Source organism: Vicugna pacos, chromosome 3, assembly GCF_048564905.1.
Source record: "Vicugna pacos chromosome 3, VicPac4, whole genome shotgun sequence".
In the NCBI taxonomy this organism is placed as follows: Eukaryota; Metazoa; Chordata; class Mammalia; order Artiodactyla; family Camelidae; genus Vicugna; species Vicugna pacos.
Window position 1 is genome coordinate 55,088,343 of NC_132989.1, and position 19,657 is coordinate 55,107,999.

The 19,657-nt window shown below is 42.9% G+C and overlaps 1 protein-coding gene across 10 annotated transcripts in view; it reads right to left on the reverse strand.

The window, feature by feature from the left end:
* Window positions 1-19,657, reverse strand: part of CAST (calpastatin) — a 111,259-nt gene that overhangs the window by 21,100 nt on the left and 70,502 nt on the right. For 7 of the 10 annotated variants that reach the window (XM_072958384.1, XM_072958387.1, XM_015246719.3 and 4 more), the window contains 13 exons: window positions 19,515-19,604; window positions 18,400-18,501; window positions 15,305-15,388; window positions 13,678-13,725; window positions 12,430-12,525; window positions 10,802-10,897; window positions 7,366-7,467; window positions 6,824-6,907; window positions 4,496-4,546; window positions 4,253-4,324; window positions 3,091-3,189; window positions 1,275-1,382; window positions 4-96 (listed from right to left, as the gene is read on the reverse strand). In XM_072958384.1, coding sequence (XP_072814485.1) covers window positions 4-96; window positions 1,275-1,382; window positions 3,091-3,189; window positions 4,253-4,324; window positions 4,496-4,546; window positions 6,824-6,907; window positions 7,366-7,467; window positions 10,802-10,897; window positions 12,430-12,525; window positions 13,678-13,725; window positions 15,305-15,388; window positions 18,400-18,501; window positions 19,515-19,604 — 1,125 coding nt within the window. The remainder of the gene's footprint in view (window positions 1-3; window positions 97-1,274; window positions 1,383-3,090; window positions 3,190-4,252; window positions 4,325-4,495; window positions 4,547-6,823; window positions 6,908-7,365; window positions 7,468-10,801; window positions 10,898-12,429; window positions 12,526-13,677; window positions 13,726-15,304; window positions 15,389-18,399; window positions 18,502-19,514; window positions 19,605-19,657) is intronic. The other 3 variants (XM_015246720.3, XM_015246721.3, XM_072958385.1) reach the window with 3 other exon arrangements.

Genomic DNA, 19,657 nt, shown 5'->3' on the forward strand with positions numbered 1-19,657 from the left:
TACCTCATCATCCTTCTCCAAGAGATGTCTGTATTCAGGTGGGATAGTGTCATCTCTTTCTCCCAGCTTGTCTCTATGTTCAGCTTTAGCTTTCTCCTGTAAACAAGGAAATATATCATCACTGTTCATTTCTGCCTTCACTTAGTGCATGCTAAAATGCAGCATTCAGCATTGACTGTGCTTTTCTGAGGTAAAACATACGGTCTTTTAAAATTTTTTAAGCAACAGAACAACTTCAACCGACTTTAAGTTAATGAAAAAAATAGTGCTTATGTATGTCAATCCATATCTGAATTTTTTACCTGTATTTTAAATTGAAATAAATGATTAACTATCCTCAGAAACCATGTAAGGAGAAAAAAATCAAGTTGCTCTATCCTGGCATTTAGAGGCACTATTTACAACCTTGACTATAAGCAACCCAGAAAGACCAGGACGAGAGGCAGATCTGAAGGGATGTGCTGGCTGACTTGCAGGTGAGGAAATGCCTGCTGCTGAGTGAACGGCACCCACCTCTGCCTCACTGCGGCGTGGCTGGCTTCTGTCAGATTCCCCAGGGGCGGGGTACAGATTTTACTTTTCTGTATCATTCTAGTTTCATATTTCAAATATAGGTTTTTAAGTACCTCAATATTTCTATGACAGTGGTAGAATCAAGACCTAAGGATTCTTTGAAATGCTGTCTTTGGAGCATAGATTTGGCTGGTCTGTTAATAATCTTTTAACTTAGAACCAGAAAGGTAAGTACTGTATATTAAGTATAAATTAGTACTTATACATGTAGTATAAGATATATAGAGTTAACAGCCTGCGTCTTACGGACTCCTCTGTGGTGCTGCCCTCCTGGTCCAACGTGCTCTTCCTCTAGGAGTTTGCACGTGGTTAGTGACGAGGGCAGAGAAGACTCACTACATTTACACAACTTGTCAATCTACAAATGCACGTATGTGCCTCAGACATAAGATACCCTTACTGCCAGATAAAACCAAGAAAAGATAATGCAGGAAGAGACTAAAATTAACAAAGCAGACCTGTGCTTGTCCACAGTCACAGAGTCTGGTCTCACTGAGAGGACACTGGCCTGATGCCGTGCCACAGCACAGTCCTCAGAGGGGAAATGGACACCGCCTAGACCACACAGTGGGAGAAAATGAGACTTAAGTTCTCCAGCTGTTCAGTGGCTCTGGGCAAAGTCAGGGTGGTTTTCACCTTTTGTGTGGAGGGGTAGGGTAGAAATTGTACATTTTCCCTTACTAGTGATTTTTTTCTTTTACCTTGACTTTATCCTCTATTGGTTTGTTCTCATCTGGATCCGGCTGTCTCTGCCCGAGACTGTCAGAAAGTTGATCCAGGGCATCGTCAAGTTCTTTGTTGTCACTCTGCTAGAAATTAATCTGAATTAGGCACTGGTTAGCCAAATCAGGTCACCTGCTGGAGTGTGGCCCCAACAGTGCCACTAAGGCTCCCACAGGCTTACAGGATTTTCCCAGGGAGATGGGCAGGGGGTGGAAGGCACGGGATCTGCAGTCTGGGGTTGGTGCTCTTTCTCCATCTTTGCACCTGCTACCCCACCCATCTTACTTTTCTAGGGGAAAAAAAAAAAAAAAGCAGGTTCTTCCCCAAAGACAGGGTTCTTGGCCTGATTCTCTAGAAAATACGTCTTATGATGCTTTCAGTACGTGTCTCACAGGAGTTAGAAGTGCATTCATTTAAATAAAGCTTTATACCTAGTTTCAATGATGTCTTCAAATAAGATGGTAACTAAAACTAGAGTCCTTGATGGGAAAAGTGATAGGGAAGGGGTTATTGGAAAACATACCTGTGAAAGGCAAAAAGACCTTTGTGAATGTTTAATAATAGCTCAATCAGAGCAGAACCTAGAACCTGAGTATTAAGAACTGTAGATAAACAAGTTCATACTTTATAGCACAGGGAACTATATTCAATATCTTGTAGTAACTTATGGTGAAAAAATATGAAAATGAATATATGTTCTTGTATGACTGTACACCAGAAATTGACACACTGTAAGCTGTACTTCAATAAAAAAATATACATAAACTGAAGTGGAAACGGTAGCCTGCTTATTAATGGCTCCTCCTCTCTGTTGCACGGGGACTGTCATTGTGGGTGTGTGTATGTACACACACATGGAGAAGGGAGCATTTTACTGGTTTTAAGTCCTTCATTAGAGCCCAGGATTACAGCAGCTACCCACAGCGGGGGCTGGGCTTTGTCGTTTGTGCCTCTGGCTATTTTCAGATGATCCGAAGCCTGACCCAACAGGATGCAAACTCACTCAGAATCTCAGAGGACAGCACTAAGCAAGCTTTGAAGCTACATCAAAAGGAAAGGAAGCAGAGCTGACTTCACTAAGGCTACTTCATCTCCAATGAGCAAATGAGGTACTTGTTCTCCACCAGAGGAGATGGGGATCTGGTTTAGGGAAATCTGTCTTTTGATGTGCCGTGGTCTCCTGGGTTTGGTACTGCACAGAAAGTTAATCAGGGAAGTCTGGAAAAGCTTTGGTTCCACCAGTCTTGCCTCAGAACATGTAAATAATTACAACAATATTGATGCTGGGTTTTTCTATTACTAGTGTGAAAATGACAGGTCTTTACTGGTGTGAATGGGAAGAACAGATCTGTGAATTTGGGGGAACAGGCAGAAGCTCAAACCCTGAGTCATTCCATAAAATAAACTGGAGGTTAAATAATAGGTAGTATTTACAGCCTGTGTCAGGAAAAATTTCAAGGAGGAGAAAAATCAACTATCAGGAAAGCTAAAGAATTTAAAAAATCTAATAATTGGAATATATACACAACATACATTATTGCACTTTCAATTCTAATAAGGCAACAACAATATTAAGCTCCTTCACTGGGTGTAAAATACTTCCACATACAGTGTTTAGTTGTTTCAGATATTCTGTCATCTCCCTAACTTGTCAGCCTCATCTCTTCTGAAACGCAAGGTGCCTACTCTTCCCAACACTTGGGTCTATTTTCACTTACTCTAAGCAGGACTCCTGTTTCCTTTCTTCCTGCTGTTGCTACTGAGAAAACAAATATTTTAAGATATGGTGCTTACCTGAGTGTCAGGGGGTGGACCTGCAGCCTGGGTGGTTGGAGCTGGGGTTTGGGAAACTACTTCAGAGACGGCAGCTGAAAGTTTAGCATCTTCAAACTGCTTTTATGAAAAAATAATAAAAAGGTTTTGATCAGTAATATGTTGTATACAAGTTATGCCACAGTGCCGCCACTTAAATACAACTCTCACTAGAGCTTAATGCTGTTACTCTCTCGATCCAGATGGAAGCACAGCAACATAGCGTCTTAAGAGCCATTTTCATTCCACTTCCTACTCCACAGCGGTATTTTACACAATCTCCTATTCACATTATTCTAAAAGTGGTTCAGAAAGCTAGTGACTTTGAGTTTCACGGTTTGCTCACACACTTCTGGTCGTACATTTAGTTGGTCTGCTTTCTTTGTAATTCGTTGCCTTAAGTTCTAGAAGTGGCTCTTTTTACAGTCCAGCTCTACTCTGCCAGCTGCCCTCCCCAAAGCTGCTAGAAAATCATTCCACTAAAAGCAGTAAATGGGCACGCCCGTTTCCCACAGCCTTGCTTGCCTGAATTAGGTATTTATCACGTATTTTTAATTTGGATAATGTACTGGGTATAAAGTGGTGTGCTCCTGTTGCTTTAATACTTGCTATCTGGTGTGAGGTTTCAGTTTTATCATTTTTTCTTAATGTTAAATAGTATATTTCAGAATCTTTCTGAAATAATGACTCCTTTTCTCATTGTAAAGATTTAATCTGTCATTTATGTTCATTTCTGGATTTTTTTTCCCCACTGACCTGTGGCTTTGCTTTCTGAATCAGAACTATATTTTTATCATTAACTGTATAATAAATTCTGGTGTTCAGTTGGGTTAATCTTTTTCATGCTTTTCAGTATTTTTTAAAATATTTTTATGCACTTATTTTTCAAATATATTGGACAACTCAATTTTAAATTCTCTTTTCATAGTTGTACTTAATAAGTGTGTGCTCACTGGTTCAATTAGTTACACTATTGATAACATCCACTGTGGTGGACGGATATGTCATGATGGAGCACATTTTTAATGGCTGTGATGAGTTGAGGGCCATTAATTTTGTGACTGTTTCCTCAACTCCCATGTCAGATTTTAAGTTACAAGTTTCTGCTACCCTAAAAGTAAAGAAATAAAATCAGAGGACTTACAAGAGATGAAGTGTCTGGGGGACCGGCGAAGTCCTTAGACAAAGCATCAAGGAGAAAGTCTTCACTCAAGGGCTGTAAGAACCAGGAAATATGTCAACAAACAACACCTCATTTGTCTCCCCTTCAAAATGATGTCACTATTTATATGCTCATCAGCTCATTAAACAGAAAGCTATGCCCTTCCTGCATTCGCAGTCAGGGCCAAAGGAGAAAGAGACACTCAGAGAAAACTGGCTTGCTTACTGGAAGCAGTTCCTTGGGCTCTTTCGGCAGGAGTGGTTTTCCATCTTTATCCTATGCGGGGGGAGAAAAGCATGGCAGAGTCATTTTGCATGTATCCTAAGTATGCAGCCTTGTAAACATTCTCAGAGGTTGACAGGTGATACCTGATGATGTACACTGTAAATTAAGATTCACCATTTCAGGAAACCGATTCTCTCACCAGGAAATATGCTCTGATTAACTCATGTCAACAAACAGTTCGCATACCTCAGGCATTCTCTAGGCACAGGGGCTGCAAATGGATCGAGGGTGGCTTGCTAACCTCAGAAGCCCGGGGACCAGGGCGGAGGGGGGGGAGAATCACATGAACAGCTAACGTAGCGTTGGACACGGGGCTGTGACAGTGGACACAGGACACTGAGGGGGCACAAGGATGTGCCCCTCCCCTGACGGAGTGGGGTGGGCTTTGCACAGGTTGTCTGGAAAAGCTGGTTAACATTATAGGCGGCACATCCAAGCCCTGAGGTGAGCACTGGGAATCCCACAGAAAGCAGGCTAAACAAAGTCCTACCCTCAGGGAGCTCATCCAGGGGGCGGGATGCCAAACCTTAGGACTCAGGTGATGCCAAGCTTTAAATGACTCTAAGTGCCACGTCTAAGTAACAGGATAAAATCCATAAAGCCTTTGGGACTCTTTAGTAAAGAAAATGTATAAATACATGGTCAATCCCATTCACATACACATATAAAAGTAAATAAGCACAAGGCTCTCTCTAGATGCACACAGTTAACTCTTGAAAAGCATGGGGGTTGGGGTGCTGACCCTCCGAGCAGTCAAGAATCCATGTATAATTTATAGTTTTCCCTCTGCATCCATGGTTCTGTATCTGTGGATTCAACCAACTGTGGATCGTGTAGTGCTGTAGTATTTACTATCCAAAAAATCTGAATAAAATTGGACTCGTGCAGTTCAAACCTGTGTTGTTCAAGGGTCAGCTGTGTACATCACTGTATTTCTCCTGATAAACCGGTCAAGGTGGTTTTTGTTTAAAATTCGAAGAGATGCCGTGGTTAAGAGTATTGCCTGCTTCCCTTTTACCTGACATCAACTCCTTTACCCCTTTTCCACCTCCTCTGCACATTGATGTGTACCTTCTGACCACCAGTCATTTAGGGGCGAAGTAGAACTGGGGCCCTGCTCCCCACCTCTGCTGCAAAGGCAGCACGTTTCCCAAGTGAAACACAGAACCGGGAAGGGGGCACATCTGCTCCACACACAAACTGAAAGCATCCTGTGTCTGGAAGGGAAACCTGTGGTCCGCCCTCAAGGAGCTGATTCTGCTGCAGAGGCCTGATGGGGGCAGATGAGAAACAACATAGGATTTCACCAAGAGATCCAGCCAGCGGCTGGAAATGTTATAAAGCAGTAGGTAATTTATAATGTCTAAGATCAAAAAGTTCAAAGGAGGATGAAACTACCGCAGAATAAAGTGCTCAGGGAAAGCTGATCAACTCCCTCAAAAAACTATTAGAATTCAGCGAAGGAAGAGAGAGAGTAACCGGCCTCCTACTATGAGAGAGTCACCTGCACTTGACGAGCCTTTACTAAGTGGGGGACGAGGGGGGGTTTCAGCAGCTGCTTAAGGGCCACATGTTCTAAGAACCTTGCACACAAATAAGCCCAAGTTAATAGAAAAGCCATGGTTTCAAATGAATTGTGAAATGCAGAGAAGATGCAGAATAAAGGTGTCCAGAATAATAAACTTTAAATCAGGGAGAGCTCAGTATAGTTCCTGTCTTTGCCAAATAGATGGACTGGTACACATGGATGAATACGAGGAGTATCAAATTGATTTTCCTGAAGTTTAGGTGCACCTGCTCTTAAGGAGTGGTCTCCCCCATGTCAATTGTTTTGTACAATCTGTACATTGAAAATAAAGGAAATGGGCCAACTTCTCACTCAGGATATTCAATGTTAAATAGGCTCTTATTTTTCAACATATATCCAAGATCTGCAAGTTATCGCTCCTCACTTTGGTTTTCCTTCCTGTATAAAGGTTTTCTAAGTTTATCTCTGATACTGTAACAAACCACATAATAGACAGGAAGAAGTCAGGTAGCCAAGACATTGGATTTCTTTCACCCAGGGGAGGATGGAAGGCCACCTAGGAATACTCTAGCTTCACAGCTGGTGTGCTAACAGGACACCAGTGGACTCATACTACTTGGTGTTTGAAATATTAAGAAACTTGACCTTGATATCCCATGTCTGCTGCCATGTCCCTTCTTCATGTGTACGAAATTCAGTGGGAATGAAAATAAATGAGAAACAGGCCCCAGCGAGCTTACCTTGGCCTCTTCTAATCTGTAATCAGGGGGAATGGTTTCTTCCTTTTCACCAAGTTTTTCACGATCCTCTTCTTTGGCTTTCTCCTAAATAAAAATACCGTTTTCATAGTTAACACATCTTTTCCTCATAAACCAGATGCCCGAGTGGCTAAATTTGAGGTCAGTAAATCTGTTGCTAGGTCAGAATGGACGGATGGCCATAGGTGTAGACTTTCTGACACTGCACCTGGGTCAGCAGGTTCACATGCCGGCGGGGCTGAGAGGCAGGCGGTGCCACTTCTCTTAGGAGCCTCCACAACGGGAAAGCAGGTGGACAAGGGGAGACTCGGGGCTCTGACCCGTGCACACCAGCCACCCACTGCTGTACTTAGACACTGACGCTCACTCAAGCTTTGCTTATAAAACAGGACATGCGCAGTCGCAGAGAAAGCTGGCTGGTAGTATATGGTGGGAAATATAAACATTTTTTAAAAGACTGACTTTCTGGAGAGTGAGGGCAATCAGTGGTAGCTCCTTTCTAGAAGACTCTGAGCTGCCAGTACCTTGAATTTATCCTCCACAGGCTTTCCATCTTCTGGCTCTGCTGCTTTTTTCCCCAGGCTGCCAGCCAAGGCTTCCACTGCGTCCTCTGGCACCATGCCCTTCTGAAAGCACACCAGGGGATAAAACTAAATAGGTGGTTGATCAGTCCTTTTTGAAAGAGACTACAGTAGACAATTCAGACGAGCAGATTCTTACTTCAGGCCTCAATAAGAAGCACATGTCATCTTATAATAATTTGAATAATCAACCATTGGAATCTATGCTTAAGAACCTAAAATGTTAAAAATTAGAGCAAGTTTCTTACATTAAACATTCACTGTGTGCAATTCATGTATTGACACTTAGGAACTTGTAAGATCTAACCTAGCATTTTGGTTTAGAAATAAGCAAATCAGAGGAATGGGTATCCCACAGAGAAGCTGAAAGCCAGGAAAGAAGAAAGTGATCTTTATGTGACTGTCCTAAAGATGGCAGAGGGAAGTTTTCAGAAAAACCCACGAGAGGACATTCTTCCCTCTGTTCTGTGGAACACCCTGGCCCATCCCGGAGGTGTGGCTCCGCTGAGCCTGTACCCAGGCACAGAAGCTCGTGTCCTCTGTGTGGTGTCTACTGGTCATAGTGACATAGCCGATGGTCATAGCCAATTCAGGCGACAGCCTGTGACTGACTAACCTGAATGGCACCATGAGCACAGTCTACCTGTGATCCAGTTGTTCAAAATGAAATGTGCTCCCTATGATGGAGTGAGCTCTGGCCATGCTGGTATTTAAAATGAAACTCAAACACAGAGCATAAATGGTGAAGGGAAAATAAAGGCTAAATGATGTTTGGGCTAGAAGACAGGACTAGATGAGGCTTTTCCAAATCACAGGTCGTGATCCATAACACAAGCAGCTCTACAAGCCATTCAGTAGTTCGTGGCCAGGACCTTTTTTTTTTTTTTTTAAATGAAAGAGCAGTACAATGCATCACACCTATCAAGGATAAGTACCATTCACCGAACTATTGTTTCCACTGTGTGGCTCCTGCCTGGGTTACAGAACCAATGAATTTCCTACTGTTGGTCAAAAGTGCAAAAGCCCCTTAATTAAACAGTCTCAAAATTTACTCTTACCATAAAGTCGAGGACCTCACATGGAGTATGCACTGGAATTTTAGCGTAGAGGTTTCTTTCTGTTTTATATAGCTTAGCCATCATTCTAAGTAAGAAAAATTGTTTTTCTGGTAAGCAGCACCACAAAAGGATAGATCACAGAAGAAAGGGAAGTTGAGTGAAAAGGGACCTACCACCATCTAGTGGTTGGACACTGCACAGATTTTACTCCCGGGGGCAGCAAACATCCCTGATGAATCTCTTTGGGATTATAACTATAGGTAAGAGTGCAGCGGTCCCCAAGCCTTTGATCAGATTGCTTGGCTGAGACACCTGCTCACACTTACTTCTGTTTTCCCCTACTCTCTGCTGTAGACTCTGGAAACTAGTTCCCAAGCCTGTGCTCTGTGACTCAAGAAATAAGTGAAACCGTGTTAGAAAAGCTAGGAGAAGCAGCAGTGTTAAGAACTAAAGAATCTGGAAACAGGACTAAGGACTAAAACTTCTATTTCTGTTGTCAAATTCACAACGAGAAGTCAGGTCTCTGGATTTCCTCAATAAACTTTCTTTTTCTACAAATGACTGCATGGAGCACACATTCATCTTCCCCTGGTCTTTCCACTTCCATTTGCTCACTAGTCCTCCAGCCCTTCCTGGGACCTCTGATCTTTATCACACTCCGCAGCTACTCTTTCTGGTTCCCATGGGTGTCACAGCCCCAGAAATGCCAACTGACTTCAGTGATGACAAACTCCACAACCGTGGTAACCAGAGTTGGTGGAGAAGTCCAGGAAAGGAGGTCACAGAATGGGCAAGCAAGAATGGCTCTCTCTTTTTTTCCTATCTACTAGAAATCCAGTGCTTGACTCGACAGCCAGGATAAAGGCAGAAAGGAACAACTGAGCTCTTTAAGGCCCTGGCAATCACACGTGGCAAGAGAGGGAGAGGACACATACAGAGGTCATGAGAGTCGGCTTTTGTCTTTCTTATTCCGATCACTGCCTTTCACCAGGAAGTTTCAACTTCCTTCACCAGTCTCTTACCAGATTCTCTCTTCCTCTCCTGTCCTTCACCACTGTAGCCTGTGGCTGGCTCCCATGATGTACAAGTTTTTGGACAGTACCCTGAGACTTACCCCCCCTAAAAAAAGGTGGCCAAGTCCTTTCTAAGGCAGGAGGGAGGCCATGGGCATTGAGGGAAGTTTGCAGTTGGCACGCAGGACTTGCCTGGCAGGAAGCAGCCACTCAGGGCACCCCGTCAAGGCCCCCTGTTCTCCAACAGCTGAGAACACACATCGCAGGCACACCGCTGTGCTGGCCTGTCCTCGGCTCACTGCCCTCCCTGGGACAAACAGGGCTGTTCCCACTCCTCAGAAGGGTCCTGTCCTCCACCTGCAAGCCTTTCCTAGTTCCTCTTGGGAAAGGGTTCCTTCACCCATGTTCCTGCTGCCCTTTTTCCATATGAGAAGGATCCAACTGTACTGTAAGCTTGAGATCCGGCCCAGATCCACACTAGGCTTGAGGGGACCTCAGGGCAGGGGACCTGCCTCTCATTTCGGCTGAGGTTCTGAAAGGTCCAGTGAATTTGCTTAAGGTCAACCCAAAACTTCATTTCCCTCATCCATAAGAGAGAAAGACAACCAGACAGCCTTCATAGTGTCCTTGTGAGAACTTAATACTGAGAAGATACTGCGAAGCATCTAGAACATGTTAGTTATTCAGAGTGTAGATTCACTAAGTCTGTGGTAATAACACACAGTTCCACCCGCAGGGATTCTGAGTTAGATTCTGTCTGTTGATGGAAACAAAACACACTCAATTCCAAAGAAAACAGATTCAACTAGTTAAGTATCATGCTTCACAGAAAACTGGCAAAGTGAGAGAGGCCAGAAGAGAAGGAAAGGGAAAGGAAGGGAGTCAGCCCACCCTTCAGCAGGGAGAGGCGGGGAGTCACGATGACACTGGTGCACATTATTCCACCAGGAGAATCAACACAAAGAAAGCAACACTGGGCTGTTTGTGGGACTCCATGTAGGCTTGAAAAACAAAGGAAAGTGAAGAAGCATGATTATCCACAATAGCTGAGGAGCTAGAAAGATTTTCAGAAGGTTAAAAAAAAATAAAACATAGCTTGCAGTAGTTTAATTAAAAATTGACATCTAGCTAGCCTGAATTTCTAGCTCCTCCCTGAAGCTCAAAGAACAGAGGATAGCCCAGCTATCTAGGATTTTATTTTTATTTCGCTAGACTAAAGTAACATGATGGAAGCACACAGCAGCAGGGGCCTGGATGGAGGAACATTACTTTCTCAAGACGTTTCGCAACGCCCAGGGGACGGCTCACCGAGGCAGCTGGCTTGGGTGGTGCTGACTGCACACTGCACAGGGAGGTCCGAGGCACAGCCTCTCCCACAGGAGCAGGGGCCGCAGCCTGAGGTTCCTGTGGAAAGAAGCAGGTACAACGAAGAGTTCTTATAAACACCTGGTTAGTAAGACTGAACAGCAACAGACCAGCAGTGTACTCTGCTACCTATATGCAGTGAGCTCACTTTCTTGAATGCCTAAGGATTCTCAGTCGTAAGTAAGTCAAGGCATGTTCAAACCCTTCAGCTGCCATTACTTCAACTTGGTTTTACGTCTTACCTTAGGTAGGTTATTTAACCTCTGAGACACAGTTTCCACATCTGCAAAATGAGAACAATGACAGTACCTACATCTCAAAGACTGACATGGGCCTTTAATGAGACACTAAGTAACACTCAGAACAGACTAAGTGCTTTTGCACAGGACCTAGGAACACAGCAAGCGCGATAATTATTAGCAGCTATTATTATTATTTGCCATCATATAATACATAATGATAATAATATACCAATCATATAACATAAAATTGTATGTAAATACATCATGTTTTGTATCTAAGAGCACCCTGTATTTAATTAGCTCTGTGAACATGAAGGTGGAAAGACTACCCCGGGGTTCTCGGCGTGAGGTCCCAGCACCAGCGGCCCCAGCACTGCCAGGGAACTTGTTAGAAACGTGAACTCGTGGGCCCCACCCCAACACGCTACATCAGTTCTGGGGGTGGGACCCAGCAATCTGTGCTCTCACAAACCCTCCGGGTCATCCTGATGTGCTCAGCAGATGATCATTAGTAAGGTATGAGCTCTTCTTTCAGGAAACTTACTATTTAAAAATATGTATAAATGTTAGAGGTGAAAACCAACGCAGCTAAGATCTTCTTTGCAACAGATGTGTTAACAAGGGTATATAAAGAAGGCATCAGACCCCCCACCCTGCCGCCCTGCCCAGTGTGTTGCATTCTGCTCAATAAGAGTTGGGAGAGTAGTAAGGCTTGGGGAGGGAAATTCAGCAGACAAAGGCCGTATTTTAGAAGAGCCTTAATGGGATGACTAAGATTTTAGTTGATCTAGAATTCGGAGAGAAGGTTATTCCAGGTAGAAGGAACCACATTGAGAAAAGTCTTGGAGACACACGAGTAGACAGTAGATACCTACTGTCATAGTTTAGTGAGGGGGACACACATCCTAGCCTGGAAGGGAGCTGAGTCCCAAATACACGAGCAGGGACTTTTCATTTTGTACAGAATGGGAAGTTCCTGAGGCTGGAGCAGGGGAATGTCGAGAAAGAACAATGCTGGTGGACATACAGGACGGGCTGGAAGGAGACCAAAGACAGGCGATGACAACTGTATGTAGGTCAGTTACAGAAGGAATGGAAAGGAAAGCACGGGTGTGAATGCTTTCCTGAAGGACTAATTACAGGACTTAAAATGCAGAATGTCAGGGTCAGCCTGGGGAAAGATGGCACATCCTGAAACAGGCGGGATGAAAACTGTGTGTGAAAAAAGATGGCCACTTTGTGTTTAAACAGCTCCAGTCTCACACTTCAAAGATTACAGAACATTTAGGAAACAACAAAAACTAAAGATTCTTATTTTTAGAAACATACTTCTGTTTTTTCAGTTGGCTTAGGTTGTTTTTCTTTACACTTAGATGGGTCAAAACCTTCTGAAAGCTCATCAATGAGTTCTGATTCACTCAGGAGCTGTAATATAAGAAACATTACACCGTAGGAAGAGAATCAGTTTTGCTTGGATGAAAGAAAAAAGCTTTCATAGAGAAAAAAAGTTTTTCTGGTTAGCACATTCCAGGTCATATTTTAGGATCTAAAACCAAAAGTTACTTTATATAGGACGTGTGCTTCATTTATCAATGTAAGGTACTGTCTTCCAGAAAACAAGGAATCCTGAACACCTCAGGACCACAGAAATGTTAATGGTTTAGTTAAAAGTTGTCCTGATACTTCAATTTCAGCATAATTTTGCTCAAATAAAATGCCTGTTCTTTCCAATTTGTACAGTTTTCTCTTATGTGACTGTTTCCTTTACTTCCTAATGACTTCCCTTATGAATAAGTCAGAGGAAACATAGATCATAGTCTCCTTTCCTATGACTGTGGGGTTTTGGCAGGAAAGTTCTGCGCTCCCTAGTTCCTACAGGTGAAGTGGTTATTTGTTTACTGTGATTAGTCAAAATCTCCACATGCCCTAACCCATGACAGAATGGCATATGATTCAGAAATAGGGCCCCAGAGTTGGACAGACTGAGTTTCGAGTCCTGGCCATGCTGTTCCCTAGCTGTTTGACTTTGGGCTATTTACAGAACCCTTCTATGTCTCAATTTCGTCACCTATAAAATGGGAATAATAAAGTGCCTTCCCCATTCAGTGAGGACTCAAAACGCTAACACAGGAACACCATTTAGCGTAGTGTCAGGCATACAGTAAGTGATCTATACATGGCTACTTAGTATTATCATGATGGGTGACTATGCTGGTCAACACATTTAGGAAAGGCAGTACAGAATCAGAGGATTTGGTGCTATGATGAGGATGAAGCTAAGTGCTAACAACCTAATTTAAGGGCCCTCCTGATATCAGCTCCTTAATGTTTAATGAACATCACACATCACCTAGAAATCTGTAATAGTCTAGTGATAATTCATGAGGAAAATAATCATTAATACACGCGGCAAGGAGTGAGAGAGATGAGCCACGTGCTGCGGTAAGAAGTTCCTCTCTCCTTATACTAGGCTGGCATGTGAGGCTCCTGAGTGAAATCTGGCCTGTCAAATCATCTCAATTGATACTTAACGGTTCTATGTTTTAAATAAATATCAGAAAAAACTTATCTCCTAACCTTGGGTTTTTCTTCAGGCTCTGGAAGGAGTGGTTTTCCATCTTTATCCTGCAAATGCAATCAAAAATTCATTTGAAATCAAATAGAAGATTTTGCTTTCTTGTCCCACTGGGTTTGTTTTAGGAATTCCAGCATATAAGAGAAGTTCTTTTTTTCCATATATGTGAGTGAATTTGTGTTTCAAATTAATTTTTTATAAAATAACAGAAAAAAGAGTTGAGCTGTAGAAATCAACAGACTGAATGTTATTAAATACAATGCACTTTAAAAGTTACTAAAAAATAATTTCCATCTTTTGGATAGGGAAGTAGGAATTTTTTTTTCAATGTTCTTTGGCAAATATGATCCAGCAATCCTACTCCTAGGCATATATCCAGAGAAAAAAACTAATTCAAAAAGATAAATGCACTCCAATGTTCACAGCAGTACTGTTTACAATAGCCAAGCCATGGAAGCAACCTGTGTCCATCGACAGATGACTGGATGAAGAAGATGTGGTATATAATATGCATACAAGGGAATACTACTCAGGCATAAAAAAGTGAAATAAAGCCATTTACGGCAACATGGATGGACCCAGAGATTATCATACTAAGTAAAGTAAATCTGAGAGAGAAAGACAGATACCATATGATATCACTTATATGTGGAATCTAAAATATGACACAAATGAACTTATTTACAAAACAGAAACACTCACAGACATAGAAAACAACGTATGGTTACCAGGGGGAAGGGGTGGGAAGGGATAAACTGGGAGTTCGAGATTTGCAGATACTATTACACATAAAATAGATAAATAACATGGTCCTACTGTATAGCACAGGGAACACTATTCAGTATCCTGCAATGAACAATAATGGAAAAGAATGTGAAAAAGTATATATACACACACACATAACTGAATCACTTTGTTGTACACCAGAAACTAACACAATGTTGTAAATCAACTATACTTCAATAAAAAAAAAAAGTAAATATCAAAAAAAAAAAGTTTTGCAAAGAAAGATGCAGCTGTATCAATGAAAGACTGGAAAAAGGTTTCAATTTTCCAAACCAGGGTTAAAAGGTAGATCTCGTTCCTATGAAACTATTTCAGCTTTTTCAATACGAGGTTTCACAGTTTAGAATGCCTCTAAAAATGAGAAATTTTCCATATATAAACACTGCAACAATTTTCCATCATGTGCTTATGTGTATTATTTCCAAGATAAATTACAAATATAATTACAGTAGTAAGTCCACCATCTTCACTGAGGATACTGGTAAATAATTGTACATTTATTTACCACTTGGAAGATCTATGTACTTTTATCCATATAGCAGTAAGAGGAAATAGTATTCCTAAATTATTCCTTCTGTTCTAGGTTTAAGGATCTCTGTCAAGCATGGTAAATAGTTGAACCTCTTGAACTGTGGGAATTTTAATGACCACATGGTCACTACTTAGGAAACCCTCTTTTAAAGGGTCCAACTGTAGAGGGCAGAGGACCAAGGGTTCGGGGTTTTCAGAGTTAACATCTGAATTGGGACAGACATATCCTTACACATCATGGGGACAGACAGGACAAAATGTGATGTGAAGGCAGGAGAAGCCTGCAGCCCCGTACCCTGGCGAACAACGTACCGTGGCTGGTTTTAATCTATACTCCGAAGGAACTGTTTCGTCATCTTCACCACACTTCTTTAGTTTCTCTTCTTTGGCTTTTGCCTGATGAAAGTGGAGAAAAAAAATGAACATTTGGATAATACATGTAAAATAAGACATCACTTGATGTACTCCACAGGCGTTATAGAGAAGACCAAGTCAGATTAAAGTGCCTGGTGAGGGGCGATGAGGAAGGCAGTGCAGGGAGACGAGAAAAATAACACAGCTGGGAATCCCAGGCAGGTGTCCCTGCTGTGTCTCAATGGCCTTGGGAAGCCACTTAGACTCTGTTCAGCTCGCTTTCTTCAACTGTAAGATGGGGCTACTAAGAATCCTTACCTAGCTCGTTGACTTTTAAGGACTGGCAAAGAAAAGTAAATAAAACATCCTTTGAAGAAAGTTAAGCATAGCGTACAAGTTAGTTACAAGTATTTTACAGCCATCATCTGTCTTACTCAATGAGGCAGTTATCTAGCGGGGAGAAAACAACCAATCCTCATAACTGTTAAACACAGTTCAGAAATGAGGGACGCATCCCATCACAAAGCTGATCCATAGATAATTAAACTGGTTTTTACCTCTTTTAAAAGAACTCCTTTCAACAACACCAGGACTTCACTACGTTACTGAACCATGAACAACTAACTTCATTAGAAATAAAAGCGCAGTTCTCTGGTAGATCACTGGCTTCTAGGATATAACATCTGCAGTTTAAACTCCTTGTGAGTCATGGGAAGTTCCATGATATGTAATAATTTGTACCTGTATTAAATCACAAACCAAGGAGGAGCTCAGATCGAGGGGGAGGTACTTAGCTGATTCCAGTTCACTTTACTGTTCCCATCTACTTATCAGGCTAAGATTGTGGTTCCCCACTGAATGCTTAATTAGCTGATTGGTTGATCAATTTTAATTTATTGAGCACTTTCAATAACCAGGAACTAGTTTTATTCTACAGAAGAATGACTATAAGGGGTGAAAAGCTTTTATTTGTCTTTAAAAAATATTTCCAGTTATACTCTACTGCAGGATACGGAGGAAGTCCTATCACACAGTGATACTCCCCAGTCCAGGGATCTGTGAGGTCCCCAGCTACAAAGCCGTCCTCATGAAAGGGTCACCTGTGCAGGACTGTCCTCTCCACTCAGGCTTGTGGATGGCGAGTTATATGCACAGTGAGATCTTTTCTATTCCTCTTTGATCTTCATTATTCTTTAAATGCCTGCACTGTGGTTTGTATACATTAGGCAGTGAAAACAAACATTTTCTGAACTGAAATAGCACCAGACTAAGTAACCACACACCGACATAGGGGAGAGCAACAAGGAGGTACCGCTGCACAATGAACGCTTTATGTTATGATGCGTTACGAGAACGCCAAGCAGGCATGGACCACTTCTCTGAAGCACTGTCTGCTGTGGAACGGGCTGGAGTGGCCATGGACCCCTCCAGTGTGTCCACCTCTGTCACATCAGACCACTCCGGAAGCAGTGACTTTGCTATCAGGTACTCAAAACGCAGCTTAAGAACCCAGAGGATTAGAAGATTTTTATACTTTGTACATAATTAAAAAGGAAAACCAGTGTAAGAGAGTGAAAAAGAAGAGTTCTTTTTGTCCAAATTTGAGGAGTTTGCTGCTGAGGTTTTCTAGAGGAAACTTAATACATTTATATGCACCTCAGACCCAAATGGCTTAAATGGGTAATTTTTAATGTAACTCTTGATATCTACTCATCTAATTATAGTCGCTCTGAGACTTTTTATCCTGGGATTTATGTTGATACCTTCCCTCCCCAAATGGTCATCTAATTAAATCACCCTAGTCATGTAAACAGCCCGAGGCCACAGTGCTGTTGGCTGGCTGCAGGGAGCCCTGGGTGGTGGACCCCCAGGGTCCAGCCGCAACCACCCCTTCCTTGAGACACTGTGCACCTCGTATTGTGTTTTAATCCACATTTCCCTTTTTCCGGTACATTACTTGGTCCTGGAGGACAAGGACAGCTTCTCCGGCTCCCTTGTGCTCGCCCTCGCAAAGCCTGTCATGCCACACTGCACCCCGTGAGCCCTCAAAGAAAGTTGAAGAGAGAAACTGGCCCATTTTGGACCTGGGCTGTCCTAGACTCAGGGGGAGTTGCTAGGAGTCGCGAGACTCACCTTCCCCAGTGACTCAGAACAGCAGCATTGTGACAGCGACAACTGCCCGCTCCCTCCCTGAGCTGATTGGCTGGCTTTCCTGAGGGTCCCCCCACCACACGGCCTGGCCAAGAATGTCCCCAGGGCAATTCTCTGCTGTCCCTCCTCTCTTCCCCTAGGGGACTCAGTCCAATAATCCTTTAAAAATTGTAATTTAATATAAAAACACTCTTCCCACCGAATACAAGCTTGCTTTGGCTCCAAAGGTTTGTTAAGACCTTGGTGTGTGGAGGGATATACACTCCCAGCACCACAGTCTCAACAGGCAGGAGCTCCCCTGCATGTTATAAAGTGACTGTTGCCTGATTTTATTTTATTTTTATTTAAAAAAATTTTAAATTAAATTAAATTAATTTTATTTTATTTATTTTTTATTATTTTATTTATTGATTTTATTTTAATTGGAGACACATTTTCAACATTTCCCCTGACAGTTATGAAAAGGGTCTCCCACCCCATTGACAGCCATCTCCCTCTCTCTTTATAAAAAGAAGCACCTGGAACCCTTCTGAAAATACAAATTTCCAATTTCCATGAGAGCAGATAAACCTATTTCTCACTAGGCTACTGCCTACGTGTTACTTGTTGAGACTGGTGTCTTTTGAGAACTGGCAAAGGAGATTAGGATTCACTTTAAATATTCAAATTCTAGATGGTTTACAAGACAAACACTCAAATATCCTTCCCGGTTGCTAAGTCCTCAGCAATAAATATCTAAATTAGCCAGCCTCAGAAAGTAAGGCAGAACAAAGAACAGTTCGTTTAAAACCTCTAATGAAACAAAAGTGGTGCAAGAACTCTGAACATGGGTCGCGCGTTTGGTTTTGTTCCCTGCAACCTGCAGACGACCAGACTTTGCGCGCGGACTCCAAGGGCAGTACCTCGCCCACTTCCTTAATGGAGCTGAGGTCCAGCTCAGGTTCCGGTTTCCGGGTGCCCAGCGAAGCTGACAGAGCTTCCAGTGCTTGATCACTCAGCGTGTCCTGGGGGGAAAAATCTGCCCATTAAAACAGAGAGCATCTCCTCAGCCCAAACAATCCACCCACTTCTCAAGAAATTCAAACTTTAAATCTCTAGGAATGAACTGTGAATTGGGGAAGGCCTTTAAGGAAGGCAATTTTCTCTGAAACCCGGCGAAAGACAAAAAGAAAAAAGAACTCACCAGTGAGGAAACACTGGGGTGAGGACCTGTTTCTACAAGTAACAGTGCTCTCAGAGGCACACGTCACCCCTTGCTCAGCAAGCTAGGGATGTAACTACGACAATCACATTATAAAACACTCGCGTCAAAATAAAAGGTGCAAGGAGGAAACTTTCACTATCCTGTTTTTCTAAAAATGGGTCTCTAAAAATGACTTCTGGCAACCTGTCCTTTAGCAAAACAGCGAAGCCCAGGAAGCAGGAGGCCCCGAAGCGCCCCACCGCCTTCTTCTCTGAAGGCACAGGGGCTGACAGCTGTAGGAACCCCCACGCTCAGGGGCGTGGTGCTCTCTCTGCTCCTCCGCCCAGATAAAAACACACCGTCCACTCCCGGAGCGAGGGGCAGAGCAGCAGCGACAGAAACTGCTCCCTGCATTATCAGGACTGTCTGAAGCTGGGGCCTGTTTTCTCATCCAGCCCAGAGCGGCAGGGCCACTTTTCCGGATTCATGAGAATTAAGTTAGAGTTGACTGTGTCTGAATTAAGACAGAGTTAAAAGAGGCGGACAGAAACAGCTACAGCGACATTCCCCTAGTGCCTCACAGGGCTCAAACTCCCTTAGGAAAGAAAACAAGTTGAAGCTCCGATGTCCCAAGAGTGTGACTTCTCTGGGGCTCTGCCCCTCTGTGTTGTGTCAGGGTGACATGATCCTGTCCCACCACCAAGAAGACTGTGCTGAAATCACACATAAGTATTTGTAGAAACAGAGAAGGCCTGCCTGGAGGTGACCCCTATAACCCTGATGGCTTCACCACTCCACACCGGCCCGGGGGAGCCAAGATGCAATTATCTGTACCTCCTCCACCTTTCTCTTTTTCTCATGGGGTGGAGCAGCACTTTGGATTATCCCCGCTGACTGAGCTTTTAAAACCTCTCCTGCAGATTTCTGCAAAACAAGATACAGAAGGTTAGACTGATGGATGAAGGAGCCGTATTAAC